We start from the raw sequence: 19,432 nt of genomic DNA, 5'->3' as shown, positions 1-19,432 counted from the left end.
CCCCGCCCAAAGACGTATGACGCGCGCGCTCACGCGGAGAGGGGACGCGGCTCGCACACAGAAGTGGAGGCGGGCAAGGGGACTGTGCGCAGGCGCCGAACTTCCCCAGGTCTTCTTCGTGCCTTTCTGCTTTGGCGGACGCGCGCCCAGGCCGGAGGGCGGTGGCGGAGGCGCGGTGCGCAGGCGCGGCAGTCAGTGCGCCTGCGCTGGTTGAGGGCGGGCTGAAGCCTCTGAAGCGGCGGCGGCGGCGGCGGCGGCGGCGGTAGCAGCAGCGGCGGTAGCAGCAGTAGCTCAGGCAGAGGGGCGGGAGGTTAGGCGGGAGCGGACGGTCTGGTGAGGGAGCGAGAGGTGACGGAATGGTGGACTACCACGCGGCGAACCAGTCCTACCAGTACGGCCCCAGCAGCGGGGCCAATGGCGCCGGCGGCGGGGGTAGCATGGGCGACTACATGGCCCAGGAGGACGACTGGGACCGGGACCTGCTGCTGGACCCGGCCTGGGAGAAGCAGCAGCGTAAGGTGCGCGGCCCGCGGGCCGGAGGGGCTGGGAACGGGGAAGGGGGTTGGGGAGCCTGGGAGCGAATTGGAGGGCCAAGGTGGAGAGGGAGGGTCTATGATGGGAATTGGGGGTCCTGAGAAGGAGTTGGCGGGTCTGGGAAGGGCTTTGGAGTCCCGAAAAGGAATTGCAGAGCTTGAGGGAAGAATTGGTGGTCTGAAAGATAATTGGTGGAGGAGGAGGGAATTAGGAGTCACAGAAAGGAATCAGGGAGTCTGATGAAGGAATTGGAGGGTCTGGATGGGGAATTGGCCAGGGGGAAACCGAGATGATTGGGCAGTCTAAAATGGAATTGGGGTCAGAGGGTCGGAGGATGGGCTGGGGATGCTCAGAGGAGAAATTAGGTGGTCTGGAAAGGGAATTTGTGGGTAAGGGTGAAATTGTGGGTCTGGGAGTTTGAAAAGGAGGGGTGCTCAGGTATGGAGGGGGTCATTTGGGGTGCGGAAAGGTCTGAAGAGAATTAGAATTGTGGAAGTCTTAGGCTGGGGGGCTTCTAAAAGGAATGGAAACTCTGGAAGTCTGAGGATGGTATGGGGATACCAAGGAAGGGATTGTGGAGTTTGAAAACAAATGGGAGATTTAGGGAGACTGGGAAGGTGAGGAGTGTAGAGAGGCTGAGGGAAAAAATGGGGTATGAGGTTGGGATGGGGGTGATAAGGAGTTCTTGTGGGACTGGAGGTTTGAAGAGGGATGGGTTTCTAAGGGGAGAAGTTGGGGGCCTGTGAATAAGAAGTTTTTGAAAGGTGAGATTTATTTTGGTTGCCATGTTCTAAGGGGTAGAAGAGATTGGGAGAGAGGAAGAATAAGAGGAATTGAGATGGAGAAGCTGAAGGGTGATGCTGGAGGGTGTTTTGGGGGTGTTTTGAGGAGGGGTTTCTGAAGGAAAGTGGAAAAGCTCAGCAGAGGGATGGGGCGTCTGAGGAAAAGGTTGTCTGGAAAAGGTGAAGCTGATGGGAAGGTGAAGCTGATGGGAAGGATTGTGAGCTGGAATGGCAGATAATGGGAGGGAGGTTCCTTTAGGAACACGAAGGTCTCCCTAGAAAGGGACTATGTGAGGGCTAGACTAAAAGGAATTGTGGGGAGGGGGCTTCTGGAGGTGCAGTCATGAGCCAGCAGAGGGTGTGTGTATTGTGACGGGAGAACAAGGAATGAAGGAAGAGATGAGAGTCCAGGAAGAAATGTCTCTTTTGGGGGGGATGGGGGTGGGGGCTGGAGAGGCAAGAATCCTAAAGTAGGATCTGTTTTCAGGTTGACTTTGGGGGGGTAGAAGCACTTTAGGGGGAACCTGCAGTAGTAAAAAAGGGAGATCAGAAGTAGAGTGGGAGACCCGGAGGAGGTGTTAGAGTGTGTGGGGTGATGAATCCAGCGCGCTTGAGAGGAGGGAACTCTGAGTTGATATTAAGGGAGAGTTTGATTGTGTGCAGGAAGAGCTAGAGAAAGGAGTTTGCTGAGTAGGTGTTTGTGTTGGGACGGGGTTGTTCAGAAGTGTTGTGTGTAGAGGGTGGGAGCTACTTGAAGTTAGAGGTATTTAATGTCTCCCAGAGAGCTGGATTTTCTTTCCAGATTTGTTACTAATAGGCAAGACCCTTGGTCTCTGCAAAGTCCTGTCATATGTAAAATGAAAGTTCAAAGTTCAAAGGGGTCCTTTCAGTGATTCTACAGAGATGGGTATGTATGGGGGTGTGACTTCCAAAGAAGCCTTTGAGACCTTATTCTTTGGGACAGTGGTTTTCTCCAGGAACATGGAAGCAGCCTCGAGGGTTTTGAGTGGAGAGTGACTAGAAGCCTTTTGAGGGTGTGCGTTGGTGTTCTGGTACTCTGTGCCAGCAACTCACTCTGAAAGAGAAAGGGACGCAGGTGGGGCAGGAAGAAGGTGCTCTCGTTTCAAGGCAGGGTTCCAAGGCACGTGGGGTGGGGCAGGGCCTGCCATAACCTTGGGTAAATTACCAACCTCTGCTTGAATCTCCTCATCAGTAGTAACTGAGGGAGGGGTGGTGGCGTCCTTATCCAGCTGCCCCACCTACCTCACAGCCTGGGCAGATTGAGATATTTGACATAAAAATGCTTTTTGAGAGGGTGGGAGAATCTTGTCTGGAGTCTCAATGAGAATGCATTTATTGCCTGAGGCAGTGACAGGTTGGAAAAGGTTACGAGTTGCCAAGAGACTTGGAAAGCTGGGGTGGGGAGGCACATGCTGTTTTTGAGAATGTCTGGGGTCTGCCTGCTCCATCTCCACAGGCTTGGGAAAATGAGCCCCTGAGCCTTTTTTCTCAGATGATGGGAGTGGGGAAACCTTCCTTTTCTCTCCCTTCCTGTCTTCCACCACACTCCAAGTGACTCCTTTTGTTAGTTTCGTTCCACTCCTTTCTGGGAGTTAGGGTGTGTACTCATAGTTATAGTCTTCCTTGCCCACAGGGCGAGGCTGGGTCACCATTCAGGCCTGGGTGGGAATCAGGACTCACCGGAATCCCGAGACCTTGCTGTCCTTTGTCATCTTGCCTCCCAACTCCCTTCCTCCAGGAGCAGGCAAGGTTGAGGGGAAGAGTGGCTCATAGCTTCCCCTAACACCAGCTGCTTTAGATTCTCAACAGTAGCCACATCTATTATGTCCTGCTTTATACCTACTCCAGCAAATATTTACACTTAGCTGCCCTTGGGGGGCGGGGAAGGACGTATTGCTTCACTGCTGTCACCTTCCTGTTATGGGGAGTGTCGTGGAGGGATCTTTATGAAATGGGGGTAGGAGTAACGAAAAGGAACACACCAGTTTTGTGCTGTTCTCTCCCTTCCTCCTAAGAGAAACCTCACCCTTCCATCCCCCAGGCAGACTGGCTGAACTTTTTTAAGTTGCAGTGTTTAGGTGGAAGACTGATTGCCCTTCTTGCCTCTCCATGGCTGAACCACAGGGAGAGTGATAGTTCTGTGAGTGTCCCTTACCCCTGTCCACATACTCTAAAAATCTGTATCCAAGATAGCTGTCTGGAACTGGGTTCTTCTAGGAATTAAACAAGTATTGGCCCAAGTCATAGAATGTGTGTATCTCCATTGGTTCTCACTCTTTCAGCTCATTGCTTTGACTTCTAGGGACTGAACCCTCTGTAAACCTAGGCATTATTTGATCAGTAGATTATGCAACAGTTTTCATATGGGAGAGCCTTAAATGTTATCAGGGGGGTGGGAAAGGACTGGTCTGGTCTTTGACTACATTCTTGAGCAATTATGGTTCTAGGCCAGAGTTCCCTCTTCTAACTTCTGAAAGGGGTCTAGGTAGGTTTGGCACCCCCTGCTCTCCTGAAAGTGTGAAGCCTTTAGATCAGGAACTCCAAAACTTCTCACAGCAAGAGGAAACACCTTGTTTGCTAGGCTTGCGTGTTTATGGAAACATCACTGCTCATAGGGTCTCCCTTGTTAGAGCCTGACCTTTGGCTGAGGCTGGATTAGGTCTGAGTTAATTATTTGAAAGTTCTGGTGGTGTTTTCTTTTTCTCTATGTAAGTTCTTTTTTTTTTAAGGCTGATCATGGAGACCCCAAAGTAGCCATATGTTATTTTGTTCCATTATCCTAATTGCTTGCCTCTTAGGATCTGACTTAGACTTAGCAGTTTTCAAAATTGAATAATGTACTTACAAAACAAAGTAACCAAACTCAGCGACATCTAGAAATAAGACCAGGTAAATATGGGGGTGGGGAGGAGGGACAGCAAGTATACCCTGCTTACCCTCTAGGGAGAGGGGTAGGGGAAGCTACTCAACTGCTAGCACAATATTCCCCCTACACCCCTTGCCAAGGAAAGGTGGTTTACATCCTGGCTATTCTCATGACTGAATGAGAGGGGAAGCTGAGAGGTGGCCTTGTAGTGCAGGCTGCAGTGCCCTTGTAACACTGGTTTGAGAGTTGAAATCCCATTGGTGCTGTGGAACGGTGCCCGCCTCTTCCCCAATCCAAGGCAGTCCAGGGCATGGGCCCAGGATTGCCCTCTGCCTTTTGAAACACCCTCCCTGGTTCCTGCTTCCGAGACTAATAGGGAGGCCACTGGAGGCCAGGCAGCTGACTCATTCTTCAGTTGGAACTGGTGCTAAAAGGTTTCATTTAATGGCAATCAATGCCATGGCCCCTGGTGGACTCCCTTTTGGGGAAAGATTAGCAGAAGTGTCGGAGGAAAACAACCCAGGAAATGATGGTGGTATCGTCACATCCAGATACTGTTAAACTCCTTAGGTGCAGTTAGGGCGCTTAGTTAAAATGCAGGCTTGCCCTCCCAAAATGTCCTCTTAGTCAGCTGTCAGGGAAGCAGGGCTAAGCCTGGATTCCAGTCCAAGCCTTTGGGTGTAAGCCTCCAGACCAAACCTTTGGGGTGCAGTTCTGCCACATAAACATACATTCTAGTCATGGCACACTTTGGCTAGACAGCCCCCTTTTTTCAGAGTTAAGTGAGTGAGGAGTACAAGTTTTCTGGCAGTGCTGCCTAGCAGACGATAGCAAAGAGAATGGAGCCAAAAAAGAATTGATTTGGGAAGATCCAAGGAATTTCTGAGACTGATGAGATGAACACTTTACATTTTTTTGTTGTACTGATTTATAGTGTGCTGGGAATTGTACAAGCCTTTGACCAGATTTTAAAGTTGTTCTTTAGAAAACCATTCTCTTGCTGCTGTTTTTATTTTATTTAATTTTTTTCAGGGGGATGAACAAAAATAATCAATGAACAGCTGTTTACTCTAGTATCACGTGCTCATTCAAGTTTTCTGACTAGCTGAAATATTAACATTTAATGTTACATTTTTTAGATCAGTGTTTTGCCCCAGCTTTATCCTTGTTTCTTTAACTTAGTGATGTCCGTGTTCTCATCATTCCCACCGAGTTTCCTTCCGTTGCCTTTATTTATGTATTTATTGTGCAGAATAACAGAAGCTCTCATGTTACCGCGTTTAAGTCCCCCCCCCCCTTTTTCTTTTTTCATGGAAATAGGAGGCAGTGATAGCAGATTGGTAATTCGGTGGCGGTGGTAACTGAAACTGACCTAGTTAAGGGTAGACGGAAGTTTCTACTTGAGCAGATACAAATTTTGTCCCATGGAGGTTTGAAAGAAGTCTTTATTCCATGGGTAGTTTGAGAGCTCAAGATTAGACACTCCTTTCAGATGAGTTTGAACTTTGAAACATCAAAGTGGAATAAGGAAACTTAGTTTTACAATGTTGGCAATTGAGGCAACAGAATTTGTTATAAAGTGTTTGCAAGTGGCACAAATAACACTTGTCTTCAAGAAGGTTTATGAGTTTCATTTTAGTTTCTATCCCAGGTATCAAGGAGTATACATTTCAATGAATCAAAGAGAAACAGAGTCATTTGAAATTCCAGCCACTGTTTAAAGAGGGATCTTTTTGGATGTGTGTGTGTTGGGGTTGGGGGGTAGGCAATGAACAGACTGGCGGCTGGCTGGGAGGGGAAGGATACTGCTGCCTCCAGAAAATGAAGTCTCTGCATTTATTTAATTGGCAAAAGTGTCCTTACATCAGTACTTGGGAAGTTTTATCCAAATAGTGATCTCTCTGGGATTATAAATGCCCCCAAGACATTTGCTTTGGTGTTGTGCCTTTTTTTGGTTGTGTTCTTTCACATCTCACCCCCTCTGTCTTAAACAACAGATGCATTAACTTGAAATGTTCATGGAAAGTCTGTAAAAGCTAGTTTGTGTAATTTGGTTGTCTTCCCTTTAGTTTGAGTGGCACTTACTCTGGAAGAAGCCAATAGCCTTTTATTAGACTGATTTACTGAAGTGTTATCTAAAAGAGAGAGGATTGAATTTATGTGGGATTTGCTATTTGCCACCTGTTGCTGTGCTGGTTCTCACCTTCGTGGGATTAGCCCCATCCCCCAGAGAGTGAGAAACTGTGGTTCCCCAGTCAGAGCAGTCTCCCTGTCCTTATGTCGGTGCTTCTTAGACATCAACCTCCTGTGATTTCTCTATATCCACTTTTACTTTTAGGTACTTAATATCTGTCTTTAAGTTCACCTGCCATTTTTAACTTAAAATTTGAAAGGAAATTATATATGAATATGACAAATGGACACAGCTTCCCTGGCCATAAATAGAAGGAAATTGCAAAAATAAACACACTGATAAGAGAAGAGTGTTGTTGAGTCCTAGCTTGGGTCTGTTGCTGCTGAAAGCTCTGGACCCCAGGCCTGCTCCCTTTGTTAAAAGGTAGATTGATTGGCAAGTGTTGGTGAGTTGCTTAAGACCACCAGTACCAAACAGTATCTCTCTCTGAAGTAGTCAGAATGCTTACAAGAGAATCTAAGGAAACAACTATACTGTATGATTCAAGGTTTAATGCGGAGTGTGGCTAACCCCTAAAATCTCCCATTTGTGCATCTCACACTTGGAAAAAAAATTATTTCATTTGACCCTTGAAACATTCCATGAGAAGGGCCGAGTTGAGTGACTTACCCAAGAAAGAACCACGGCCCCTCCTGCTGGACCATCACCCCACTGTGGTAGGCTTGGACATACTTGTTCACAATTGAGTGATACTTGATTCATTTTGCTTTCAAATGTTAGGGGTTTTGTTTTGTTTTGTTTTTTAAGAAACCAGGCATTTGTAAATATAAGGATTGTGGATTTATCTTTGCTCCTTATGCAGCTTTTTCTTTTTAAGGCTCTGGTTCTCTTGTGCTTACACACTTTAAAATTTATGAGAGAGTTTGCTCCGTGAACTACATTGCTACACAATCGGTAATTGGATTCTGGGTTCTGAAGGGAAAGCAGTGCCCTCCTGCTGAGTTAAGAAAGCCTTATTTAAATGTTTTTCTTCCAAATATCAGAACAGAATCTTTGTCTTTCAGCAAAACTATGGACATGGGGCAGAAATTGTTGGAAGTGGCCGTTACTACTTGGTGGGACTCAGTGAAGTCATCTTGGGAAGTGTCTTTGGCAGTGTTGAAATGATTGGAGGGGTTGGTGGAACACCAGCAACACAGTAACATTTGTGTCTCTTTCTTCAGACAAGAATAAAGATAACATTGTGGTTTGTTTAATGCTTTTTAAATCCCCCCCCCCCCCAAAGGTGTGGGGTTGAGTGATATCTATCGCTGGCTTTCTAGTGGGTTTTTCTTTTCGTCATTTGCCCCCTCCTTTTGTAGAGAGTGGGTGGAAGTCACAGACTAGGGGGAGGCAAGGTAGAAGGGAGGTAATATGCTTTACCCCTTGGTCTTGATGTCTGAGAGGAACACACTTGGCTTTTTAATCTCAAAAAAGATAATGAGACTTCGTATTTTACCTTACCTCCTGAGCAGTAATGACTGCCTCATCTCAGTTCTGAGAATGTCTTTATTAGAAGCCATCCAGAATGGGGGCATGGTTGGAAGTAAAACACATGTATTTCTTTCTTTTTGTTTTAAACAACCTTCATTTTGATGGTAAAGAAGGCCAATTTGAGATTAGGAGAAAGATGGGAAAGTGATTCAGCATCCACCACAAGAGATGGGTTATGGGGGAGGGGTGTTTAAGGGCATGTGCCTACAACTTGAATAGTTGAACCCACAAGTGTTCCTTTACCTAGGGCTAAGGACAGTGCTGGAGGCTGACTTTAGTTAGTGTTATTGTGGTCTCCATATGTGCGTGTGATCAGATTTGCTTATATAGCAGCTGACACATCCATGCTGCATGATCAAATCTGAATCTGGATGCGAGTAAATGGTATTTAGTTGATAACACCATGGAAACTAAGTTGTTTACTTATTGTTTTGGGGAATGCCATCATACCAGAGAATCACTGATGATGAAGTACCCAGTTGGGGTACTGGGCATAGATAAGATAGTGCCAGCTGTTCTTACAGGAAAATATTCCCAGGCACAGTGGCCATACTGGGTAGAGGGACTAGGGGCCTCTGTTCAACAGCAGACAGGCTGATCTGTTTTATTGATGGGGAGTGTGTCTTTGTGCTTGAGAGAAGGAGAAGAAAAAGGAGAGCACAGCATTAAAGCCTCTGTTGGATTTGTGGCTGGGATGTGTGCTTTTTCTCTAGGCATTTAGAGTTGGAATCCCAGCTATGTGACTTCTTAATAGCAGGGCAAAATGTGCCTGGATCTTTTGCCTGCTTTCACAAACATTGACAAATTAAAAAGAACTCTGAATGTTTCCAGCAAATCCCAAGTACTGTTCATTCCATAATAACATTTTTAAAAAATCTGCCTCCTCCCTACCCCAACTTTGACAGTAAATAGACCTTTTTCTTCCTATCACCCCTACATTCTTTAAGGAAATGAGTAACTTTGCATTAAGCTGTATATCTGATGAAAATATGAAACACTTTTACAAAGTGCTTCTTTGGCTGTTACTGACAAGGCTTGTATTTGGAAGAGTTAGATTTCTGTTTTAGTTTGGTTTTTAATTTTCTAGGCTTATAAAGTCATCCAGGTCTAGTCCATGAAATAACTTGGGCTTGAAAATTCAAAATGTTTGGAAGCAGTTGACTTGCCCAACTGGTTCAAGGGCAGCCTGATGAATCAACTCTTCTCACAGGCTGTCTGCTAACCAGTCATGATTCAGACTTTGAGTGGCTGAAAGGTATCCAGTAAACATCACCAGGATTGGGAGGCAGTTAGATACTTTTTTTTTTAATCACTTGAGCTGAGCTGCTAAATCTGTGGTGAGATTTGATTTGCTGTAAAACAGAGAGGTCTGTATAAAAACGTCTTTTTCAGGAATGCCGGCATGTAGCCACCCAGCGCTGTCTCGTGGTGGGGTGAGAGGAAATAACCAGATAGTTAGGAGAGGGCCTTCTTAGGCCTTTTTTTTTTTTGCAAGGGCAGGCACTGGGAATCGAACCCGGGTCTCCGGAATGGCAGGCGAGAACTCAGCCTGCTGAGTCACTGTGGCCTGCCCCTTCTTAGCCATTTTGATAAATGCATTTTACCTTTGCCTTTGTAACTTTCATGGTCTCACTCACTGAGGGACAACACATGGAAAAGAATTCAGTCATTTGAGAGCTGTGAACCATTTTAGGCGTGATTGGTTAATGGATACTCGAAAGTTGAAGAAGGTAAGGGAGTGACACCCAGCTCCTACCTGCAGGGCAGGAACATCCTAGAGATTGGGAGTGGGTGGGGAGAAGCTTTGACCAGAAAATAGAAGATTTAGTGCAGTGAGTTCTTTTAAGCATTTACTACTTTCAACCTGAGAAAGTTCTACGCCTCTTTAATAAAAAAACTATAAAGCAGTCCTTGCCAAATACGGCCTGATCTAGGGCCAGGGTTAGTTTAGGAGACAGCTTTCTTGCCTAAAAATAAATGCATGTTCCTGTCAAACATTCCAAGCATAGTTTACACATGAAACTTCTGAGTAGCAGTTCAGGCTCTGTGGGTTCAGTTGTGTCAGAGTGTGGGCAGTGAGGGTCTTTGGGGAGAATGTTCCCTGCTTTGGTATTGGCCAGTGACCACTAAGGATATCAGATGACCAAGAGCAAACCATCTTCCATCTCATTTCTAAATGTTGTTGACCTACTCACAGGCTGGGGGAGGGAGGGGTGGAGACAGATAGCCAACATGTAAATAATAAAACAAGATATTTTCAGATAGGATTAGCTACTATGAGTTTAATAATGATAGCTATTACTCTGTGCTAGACACTATTCTAAGTGTTTTAATGGACTGACTCACCTAATCCACAGGACACGTGAAGAAACAGAGCCATGGAAGTTCAAGCCACTTGTCCATGTGTCAATGCCAGAATTTAACCTGGAAGTTCTGACTTTTGCATCTGTGCTCTTATTTTTATATTCCACTATAGTGATCAGGAATGGCTTTGAGAGGATTGTTGAGGGGAGGGGAGTGCAGATGCTTTAGAATGAGAGGAGGGTTTCTCTGCAGGGAGCCAGGAGTGCACTAGGGAAAGAATATTCCTAGCAGAGGGACAGGACCAAAGGAGTCCCTGAGGCATGAGTGAATTTGGAGTAGTCAAAGAACAGAGAGAAGGCCAGTACAGACAGGCAGGGCCTGTGAAGAAGATAGGTACGGCCAGATCACTTAGTGCTTTGTGGGTGGAAGTGGGAAGGAGGTCTAGGGTCAGCACTTACCAACAGGTTCAGCCTCTCCCAGATTCCTCTAGATCAGGAGTATCATGCTTCTAGAACCCTGGCACAGCAACCCTGTCCTCTCAGGTCCCCGTTCAGTCGAACAAGAACTGGCTTCTAAAGTGGGAACTCCAGGACTGCATTATATTAAACCAAACAAAAGTGTCAATTGTCTCTGTGATCGTTGCTGTGCTTTGATTAAAGCACTGGTAACTTTTGCATCTTGAGTTTTATAGCATAGCACCATGTACTCACTTGGCTTTGTAGGGTGGCTCTCTCAGCTTAACTTTTACCACATTAAGTTCTAGCCTCTGTTGTCCCACCAAGAGGCCATTTCCACCTGGTGAGATGCTACTTGCTTCACAAAGCATCTTTTTTTTTAAGTTTTTTTTAAATTATTATTTTTTTAAATGTAACAAACAAATGCAAACATTTTTAACTTATGATCATTCCATTCTACATATATAATCAGTAATTCACAATATCATCACATAGTTGCATATTCATCATCATGATCATTTCTTAGAACATTTGCATCCATTCAGAAAAAGAAATAAAAAGAAAATAGAAAAAAAATTCGTACGTACCCTACCCCTTACCCCTCCCTTTCATTGATCACTAGCATTTCAATCTAAATTTATTTTAACATTTGTTCCCACCATTATTTATTTTTATTCCATATATTTTACTTGTCTGTTGATAAGGTAGATAAAAGGAGCATCGGACACAAGGTTTTCACAATCACACAGTCACATTGTGACAGCTATATCATACAATCATCTTCAAGAAACATGGCTACTGGAACACAGCTCTACATTTTCAGGCCGTTCCCTCCAGCCTCTCCATTCCGTCTTGACTAACAAGGTGATATATATTTAATGCGTAAGAATAACCTCCAGGATAACCTCTCGACTCAGTTTAGAATCTCTCAGCCGTTGACACTTTATTCACAAAACATCTTTTGTAAAATGCGGCACACCCCACTTTGAAGTAGGAAGCCTGGAAACTTGATTTCTAAACTGTCTCTTCTCCTAGGTCCTCCCCTTCTCTGTACATTCCTCTTCCCTTTATTGAGTATTTTCTCTTGTTTCCTTTGGTCAGGTAGAGCTGTAGCTAGGGTGGTTCTAGTTCAGAGAAAAAGGCAGACATCCAGGCTGATTCACTCAGGCATCCAGCTTTCTGTGCTCCATTGGAAGCCAGTCCAGGAACATGTCGATTTTTTTTTTTTTTTTTGCCTATGGGGCTCCCCATTTGGAGGTACAGCTTGTCAAACTGGTTTTGTGGCTTTTACTCAGGGAGGGTGGAACAAAGCTACAGAGAACTCTGGGAAGTCTTTACTTTGTATACACAACACTGGCAAGAAGCTAAGTTCACAGATCATAAATGTCCACCTTGAACATGGGCTGGGATCCTCTCTGCCTATCCTTGATGAGCTACAGTAGCAGAACTCTTCCTTGTTGACAGAGTAAAGGAGCAAATGAATATGTAAATGTCCTGTAATGGCCCAGCCAGCCCAGCCACTTCAGCTGGAAAGTAGATGGTGAGGTTTCCATTCCATGAGAACGTTTTAACTCTTCTAACTAGCTGTATAGGAAGGGAAATAGTGGGTGCATTTCTTATCCTTATCCCCTTAAATACAAAAATAAAACTTCCCCTTCATAAAATTGATTCAGAATGGAAAGAAGGTGTTTAGTGAATGGAAAATGTTTCAGATTATATAGATTCCTACCCCACGTTTGGGATACAGCTGTAAGTTTCCATGGTGGGTGGTTTATTATGCATTTATGCCGCACTGAACCTATTCCAAGTCGTTCCTGCAAATAGAAAAGACTTTTTTGGGGGGGGGTGAGTAGGGGTGGGTGGGGGAAGCTGTCTCTTTCCATCATGATGTAAAGACATGGCAGGTCCTTTGAAGGATTTCAGCAGTTGACACTTAGGTAGCAGAATTAGGGGCTGCCTACTGGCATTGTGTGTAACATGAGTTGGGGCTTCACGGGCCCTGGAGTTCAGCACTCAGGTAGAAACATGACCGCCAGGGCCAGACGACAGCTCTCTCTGGGCCCCTTTGCAAAGCCGAGCTCTGCGCCCAGCCTTTGTGAGTATGAGAGAAACCGGAGACCTGGCCCGTGCTCTCAAGGAGCGCGCAAAGCCACATGAGACCTCAGAAGGACACTAAGCGGCACATCGACAAGCTCACAGCACTCTAGCCGTGTCCCGGGAGAGGAAAGGGGTGAATAAGGTCAGGTGGGGTCAGTCATGGAAACTTTCATAAAGGAGGTGAGTGTGCAGAAGGGGTGGGCCTTCCCCACAGCTGTGGGCGCATATCTGGGGCAAGTGTTTAGAGGGTCCCGCATGTATGATTGAACAACATCCTTTAGCTGTGTTTTCCAAGAGAGTGTAGGGGAAGTTCCTTCCCCCTATAAGCTTTGTCTTTGGGGAATTTCAGGTTTGAGGAGTAAGGCATCATGTGCAGTATATCTCAGCCATGCCTTGGGACCTCTGCATAGCAAGACCCCAGTCTTTGAACTTGTATCCGTTCATCTGTCCTGTCACATTCACAGCTGTAGTGAGTGAGCCATACTCTTCTCCCCAGGTGAGACTCTGCTCTGACTGCCCCTTTTGAGGCATTTCTCTTCAGTAAAGCTCAGATTTAAAAAAAGAAAGAAAGTAAAGAGACTCCCTTCTGATGCCCAAGGGTCTTTCTAAGCCCTATCCTCATGTCTCCTTAGGGTGTGGTGCTGTATGCTGCCATCTATTCCAGATGTCCAAACTGGGAATGGTGATTCTGTATTGAGATCACCAAAATGAATGGGGTCAACTGGCCAGCTGGTTTGGTGTGTTCATATTTCTATCCTTGGAATTTAGGGTAGCTGAGAAACATTCTGCCTTAAGTGCTTATTCTTGCCTGCCAGGCTAAGCTTCCAGGTGCTATTCTTTTCTTTAAATGTCTTACTGTTGGTTTCTGGAACTTAGCATTCCTATCCCAGGACATATTCCAGTGTGTTTAAAAAAATTTTTTTTTCAGATGCTCATGGCCAAATGTATGACTCAAATGCTGCAGTGCCCTTGATATCCTTTTTCAAAACTGACTTGAGTTACCCTCTAACCCCATAGCAAGATAATGCTGGGGTAGCTGGCCCATGCCTCTTTCTTTGTCTACATGGCTTTAGATTTGATTCCCCACCCCCCACTGCCAGTTATAAATGAGGGCTACCACATAGTACAGCTCATACAAGTAAAGTAGTGGCCTAAACCATCCAGCAGAACCTAGCCTCCATCTTTTAGAAGGCCTGGGATCAGGAGGTTTGCTCAGGAAGGCTGGGAATGGTGAATGCAATGTTGCTGGATTGTGCTAGTTTCTATGGCTTGAGCACTGAAGCATCATTTGTGCTGGGAAGGAGAGAGGGTTGCAGGATATTAGCATGGCCAGTTTCGGTTTCCTTTTCTACCTTATTAAGTCTTCCAGGAAAGATCTGCCTGACAATTTTTTTATTATAATTTTTTGAATTTACGATACATTACCACATACAAACACAAACATTCTTACCATATGATCATTCCGTTCTTATTATATAATCAGTAACTCACAATATCATCACATAGTTGTATATTCATCATCATATCACTTCTTAGAACATTTGCATCAATTCAGGAAAAGAAATAAAAAGAAAACAGAAAAAGATTCATACGTACCATACCCCTTACCCCTCCCTTTCATTGATCACTAGCATTTCGGTCTACTAAATTTATTTTAACATTTTTTGTTCCCCCTGTTATTTATTTATTTTTAATCCATATGTTTTACTCATCTGTCGATAAGGTAGATAAAAGAAGCATCAGACACAAGGTTTTCACAACAATCACACAGCCACTTTGTGAAAGCTGTATCATTACAACCATCTTCAAGAAACATGGCTACTGGAGCACTGCTCTACATTTTCAGGCAGTTCCCTCCAGCCTCTCCATTACACCTCAACTAAACAGGTGGTATCTATTTAATGCATAAGAATAACCTCCAGGATAACTTCTCGACTCTGTTTCTGCCTGACAATTTTTAAGAAGTACTTCTTCCCTCCCTATTTGAAAGGCAGAAATGTTAGGGAAGTGGACATTGGTAGAGCAGAGAAACTGGGCCCATTATTTGGGGTGTGTATTGTTTCACCCCCACTTTAGGAGAGGTTTTGGTGGAGGGGGGATGTTGTGGAATATTTAGGTTCAGGAAGCTTCTTGCATGAACTCTGGTGCTGGGAGGAGATGGCAATAACAACACCTTCCCAATGATGGAACAGCTTAGATGTCACGAGTGTGCAGGCTGACTCCTGTCCCAAGCAGCTGCAGCCCTGGTGGGGTGTTGGGAGAGCTGATGCTCCTGCAGGTAGTTACTTCTGGCACCCCAGTCTTAAGGCTCGGTCCTGGTGGTAGATCAAGGAGATCCTGAGAGGTCTGGGCTAGGGGCGTGTCAGAGTCAGGACACAGTCTTTAGAGCGAGGCAGATCTTCTGCACTGGTCTCCTTCATCTACTGACTGCAGGACCTGTGGCATGTAACCAGGGTAAGCCCCAGTGTCCAAGGGGCATCATGATAGTAGTACCTACCTGATGGGGTGATTCTGAGAATTAAATGAGATAAAATGTATGTGGAGCGCACTTGGCACAGTGCATGGCACATTGAAAGTGCTTAATAAATGTGGCTTCTCATAATTATTTCAACAGCTCACCATCCTGCATCCAGGTGGGCTCTGCAGCATGAGTTGCCTCTCCAAAGGATTGAAAAGCACATTTAAAATGTGTAGCTCAGTGAAAAGCCAGAACATATTCCCCCTTTCCTGAAGTTTGCCCCCAGGGAGCTCAAAATCCTAAACCCAGCTGGTAACTTCAAAGAAGCATCCTCTGTCAAGTGGCAACATGCACTTGAGTGGCAAGTGACATATGTAGCCCTTTCCCCGGCCTCTACATCCATCTGGGCCTCATTATCTGGGAGGTGGCTTCTTGTTTCAGAATCTCAAGCCCTGAACAGTTTTATGTCTGGATGAGCCATAGACAGTGCCAGAAACGCTCTTTCATGAGTAATTCAGCTTGTTATTAAGCTTGGTATCAGCCCAGGGGCTCTTTCCCTGGTCCCTCTCTATCCATGCTTGCCTTCTCCCCCAAACAGAAACAAACAAAAATTTCTTATCAGCTCTATCTGAAACAACCCACAGCCTCAAGTCAGGCCACCTTCTCCTTGCCTGGTAAGTGATGTAGAAACAAGAAGCACTTCCCACTGATAACCCCCAAAATAACCACCCAGAAATGCTGTTAAGCCTGCCTAGAGGTGTGCGGGAACCAGTGCCCAGCTGTTGACCCAGTCCACGAGAGTTAGGAAGGCTTAGTGAAGCTGTGCCCGGCGGGAAGCTACCTTCCCCACAGTGCTTCTCATGCCTGCTCTCCATTCTCTTTTCCTCCTTCCTTCAGGCCCGCCCCCCTTTCCTGGGGTCACTTCCTGATGCCATTCCTCAACTTTTAGCCCCTATCCCCACCAAAAGCAATCACATCCAAAACCTAATAAGGCAAAAGAATGAGGAGAATGTCCGCCTCCAGCCTCTCCCCTCACAAGGCAGCAGCAAATTTGGAAAATATTAGGATGGAGTGACAACTGACTGGGGAGGGGGCGGCACAGCCATTTGCAGAAACAGCCCATTGTTGGCAGGAGGCAGGACCCTACTGGGGGTGGGGGAGGGCTGGTGGGTACCGATCTGGCCACCCGGTTTTCACTTTCCAAATCAGGCTGTTGACTCCCTTTTCACATGCAAGAAAGTGTGTGGAAAGTAACAGTCTGAGTCAACTGCACTTCCAATTGGGATTTGCCTGCCAGGAGAACACGAAGTCCAAACAGACAAGTCCACTGTGGGAGCCTGCTCAAAGAAATCTCTCCTCCGTCACAACAAGGACTGCAAATCCAAACACTTTTTGCCTATGAGATGAGCAGTTTTCTTCCCCTTGGCTGTGCCAGGGTTAAATTAGCCTGGTGTTAATTAAAACTTGTCAACACTTGGAGTGGGGGCCCCCCAGAAACCTGTCACCCCTCCTACGTCATTAATCCAGGCAAACCAACCCTCTCTGAAGCAGTTTCTATTCTCTACTGCAAGAAGGGAGAAGCAAGCCCTTCTCTGCTGGAACCCTGTGGGATGGGGGCTGACTGGGTGGAACCTACTTTGTTTTGGAAGGTCAAACTTGGTAATTAACCTGAAGGCTGAGGCAAAGGGGTGTGGGGGGGACTGGGAGGGCACCAAGGCTGAGGATGCACCAGGTTGTTCAAATTGCTAATTATAAGCAAGCATGAGGTCATCCGTAAAGATATTTAATTCTTTAGCTGTAATTAAGGTGCTCATTAGAAGTGCAGGGAAGTTTTGTTTTTTCAAAAGGAAAAAACAAAAAGCCTTTGTTTGGGCTTGACAGGATGGCTCAGTACAGGCGGAGGACTTGAGGCACAGGGCTAGTTTCCTGTTGTAAGAGTCTTGACAGGAAATTCAGTGAAAACAATATTGGTGACCCTGCCAAAGAGCCAAACCTGGGGTGATGTCATTGTTTGAGACTGCCACCGCCAAGCCTCTGGCCTTGGGAGAAAAGGGTTGGTGGGGTTAAAAAATGAGTCTGTGAACGTGTGTGTTTAGCTATTGCTGGAAGAGGCAAGACAAGTAAAAGCCGGAGTGCAGGAGAGATCACAAAAGGAGGTCTTTGAAATATTCTTAGCTAACTTCGACTGTCCTTGGTTTTGCAAGTTTAAAAAATTCTCTTACTATTTTTGCTCCTCAAAATACTGCTGCTTTTTCAGAGACAGTCTTTTCTGAGCTGTGCCCCATTTAGCACTTTCTTGGGTAACTGGCTTTTATAGTCATGAATCTATGGCACACAAGGCTGTCTGTTAAAGATAGACACTAGGTAAATGCTAGTTGCTTTTCTCAGCATGACAGCTTCCATTGTTAAAAAAGTATGGAACTGGAATCTGAGATACAGGACTAGGTTAATGTATCTGTTTCTTCCACAAAAACCATTTGGGAAAAATACCCAGTGCCAGTGAGTTGGCATCTATAAGTTGTTAATCTTCCCATGTGCCTGTAGGAACTGTCTGGAGCATCTCTGAAAAAAAGGACAAGCTTTGCATCCTGTCATTTTTCCTCTGGCTGGAAGTCTAACAGAGATGCATGAATACAATCTTAAAATGAAAGCAACAAAAATAAACGCAAAGAGCCCTGCTTGAAGACATTTATGCAAAATATGCAAGCTGGCTTACTTATTTGTATGACAGAAAGCCATCATTGAAAGATCCAAGCCTGGTGAAGGGGAATTATGTCTTTTGAGGTGTCCCTTTGATTTCCAAATAAACCATGGGTGATATACTCAGATGAGGTTATTATGCGGTGTCTCATTTCATGCTTTGCACAGTCCAGCCTCTTGATGGAACCAATGGCCTCTGAAATGCTAATGCAGGATCAGGGTATAGTTTACAGTGCCCCCTGCATGCCCCTACCCTCAGCCTTAAAAGTTTTTTTTTTCTAACAGTTTAGAAGAAGTTTGAGAAGTAACAGAAGGGCCAGAGAAATTTCCTACGTAAGTGATGAAAGTGAATTGAGTTTTAGGATGTCTTGGAGCTGTGACACCTGCCTTTGGTTTACTGTTCACCAACAAATTTAAATAGGCCCATTGACATTACTTTCCTGGGTTCAGGCTCAGAAAGGATCTTCCCGCTGTTACATGTGTCTGGGAGCTCAGGTGTTCAGAGCTTCCTCCCTCATAAATCAGCCTCCAGGTGAGTCCTGGCTGTTTGATTCCTGGAGTATGGTTTCATAAGCACCTTGGGATCCAACTTTTTCTCAGTCCCTGACTTGGAACCTGTTTCTGGAAAGGAATGACAGCTCTAAGAGCGAAGGAAGCAGGAAGCCAAAGTTTGCAGGTGTTGCCCATCAGTGATCTTTCTAGAATTTCTAAATGGGATCTGCTTAGGTGGCCTGGTCTGGGTTGGAGTGGATGAGCAGAGCTAGAGGATTTGTCTTGAAGCTGTGGGTGTGCTATTTCACTTAAATTGCATGTGTATTTGGGGCAGCCGGGAAGAAACTGGTGGAGAACATGGTGGGGGAAGAATTGCGTTTGGATTGCTCTAGCCGCTTGCTTGTTTCAGGAGCTGCTTTCCTTGGTGCAGTTGTAAACCCCGTTTTTGTGGTAACTGCCAGGAAGTGGAGCCCAGTGTGGCCTCAGGAAGTTGGTAGGGTAGCACAGTTTTTTGTCTTTTTTTAAATTGTTTTTTTAATTAGAGAAGTTGTAACTTTACAGAAAAACATACAGCATTCCCATATGCCCCCTTATTGTTGACACTTTACATTAGTGTGGTACCATTGTTACAACTGAGGAAAGAATATTAAAATTGTACCATAACTATAGTCCATAGTTTACATTTGGCGTATTTTTCCCTCTCTACTCCCTATTATTAACACCTTGTATTACTGTGAGACATTTGTTATACTTCATGAAAGAACATTCTTATACTTGTATGATATCCTGTGGGCCATCATCTATAATACAATGTGTTATACAGTCCTATGTTTTATCTTTTAATTTTTATTATAGCAATATATGTGAAAAATTTCCCCATTTTAACCACATTCACCAATATAATTAAGGGTAGCACAGTTTTTTGACTGGTAGCAGTTCCAGGCTGGAACCCTGATGGTCTTAGTCCTGGGCTTTTGTTCTTTTGGGGACACTTTGGAAATCATCTCATGAAATGCTGGCTCAATTGTTCCACAAAGAAAAGACTCATTTGGTAGC

The 19,432-nt window shown here is 45.1% G+C and overlaps 1 protein-coding gene across 6 annotated transcripts in view; it reads left to right on the top strand.

The window, feature by feature from the left end:
- The first annotated feature begins 218 nt into the window (after positions 1 to 218).
- Positions 219 to 19,432, top strand: part of ACTN4 (actinin alpha 4) — an 81,151-nt gene continuing 61,937 nt past the window's right edge. For 2 of the 6 annotated variants that reach the window (XM_077131956.1, XM_077131953.1), the window contains exon 1: positions 220 to 518. In XM_077131956.1, the coding sequence (XP_076988071.1) occupies positions 357 to 518 (162 nt within the window). In that variant the 5' untranslated portion in view covers positions 220 to 356. Of the gene's footprint in view, positions 519 to 19,432 lie in introns of all 6 variants that reach the window. The other 4 variants (XM_077131957.1, XM_077131955.1, XM_077131958.1 and 1 more) reach the window with 3 other exon arrangements.

Source organism: Tamandua tetradactyla, chromosome 16 (assembly GCF_023851605.1).
Source record: "Tamandua tetradactyla isolate mTamTet1 chromosome 16, mTamTet1.pri, whole genome shotgun sequence".
Lineage (NCBI taxonomy): Eukaryota > Metazoa > Chordata > Mammalia > Pilosa > Myrmecophagidae > Tamandua > Tamandua tetradactyla.
This window is presented reverse-complemented; position numbering and strand designations above follow the sequence as displayed.